Below are 1172 nucleotides of genomic sequence, written 5' to 3'. Positions count from 1 at the left end.
CGCGCGCGTGCGCGCGCGCGCCTTCGTATCTGTGTGTTCATGTACGTGTGGGTGTACCTGTGTATTTTCTTTTCTTGAAGACAAATATACATACAGATGGTCAGGTAAACGATCGCATATACCCACTATTACAGTGCTGCCAATTTTATATTATTCTCACCTTCAAATTGCCCATCATCAGTCACGTCAACAGCAATAAATCTGACATTTTCCTCACCAAAACGTTTCTTAAAATCTTCCGAAGTAGCAACTCCAGTTGTTTCGTCAATATCACCTAAGCAAACCTGAAATGAGAAAAAGCATTGAAAGTAGTTATCCATATGCTAGATTTTTAAAAATCAATTTCACGGTGTGTGTGTGGGGGGGGGGGTATATTGAAAACATCATCAACCAGAAAAATCATTGTTTTGACTGAACTAATATCACTTCAATTTCGTCTGATTCGGCTATCTCCATTTCCCATTCCCTATCCCATGGTATAAAGAAACGTTTCAGAAACGCCATTAAATCATCAAAAATGATTGCCAGGAGTAGATCATGATAGTGACCTTACTTGTAATATAAAATGTGTGTGGGGGGGGGGGGGGGGGTATGAAGGCGAAACATGAACCAAAATTGCAAATACATAAGGAGAGCTTTTAAAAACAGGTCAATAATTGAGAGAACAGCCTTTTGTTTCAGACGGCAAAAGCAACAAATGCCATTCATATGTATGTACGGGTGTAAGTATAATATAATATATAGTCTCTCTCTCTCTCTCTCTCTCTCTCTCTCTCTCTCTCTCTCTCTCTCTCTTTCTTTCTTTCAACCCCCTCTCTCTCTCTCAACCCCACCCCCTCTCTCTCTGTCTCACTCTCTTTCCCCTATCCCTCTCACTCTCTCTTTCTCTACCCCACTCTCTCTCTCACTCTCTTCCCCTATCCCTCTCACTCTCTTTCCCTATCCCTCTCTCTCCTCTCTCATTATGAATTCCCTCTTCCCTCTTAACCCGAGCTGCCACGATCCACATTTTTTTAATCCCTGATTTTTACCCTCGCCTTTTACGAGCACTGAGTTGGCTAACTTTTCATTTCCCCGGGTGTCATTTGCTTAGCAATAGAAACGACCTTTTTCAACGGGGGGGGACCATTGAACAGATTCTGAGAGAGGGAGGGGGAGAGAAAGAGAGAGAG

At 42.7% G+C, this 1172-nt stretch overlaps 1 protein-coding gene across 1 annotated transcript in view; it reads right to left on the bottom strand.

Moving 5' to 3' along the window:
- The window catches only part of LOC101852605 (15-hydroxyprostaglandin dehydrogenase [NAD(+)]-like), a 13841-nt gene that overhangs the window by 1664 nt on the left and 11005 nt on the right, over window positions 1–1172 (bottom strand). Inside the window, exon 2 of the mRNA XM_035968370.1 lies at window positions 161–284. Coding sequence (XP_035824263.1) covers window positions 161–284 — 124 coding nt within the window. The remainder of the gene's footprint in view (window positions 1–160; window positions 285–1172) is intronic.

Source organism: Aplysia californica, unplaced genomic scaffold (assembly GCF_000002075.1).
Source record: "Aplysia californica isolate F4 #8 unplaced genomic scaffold, AplCal3.0 scaffold00054, whole genome shotgun sequence".
NCBI classification, from domain to species: Eukaryota; Metazoa; Mollusca; class Gastropoda; order Aplysiida; family Aplysiidae; genus Aplysia; species Aplysia californica.
This window is presented reverse-complemented; position numbering and strand designations above follow the sequence as displayed.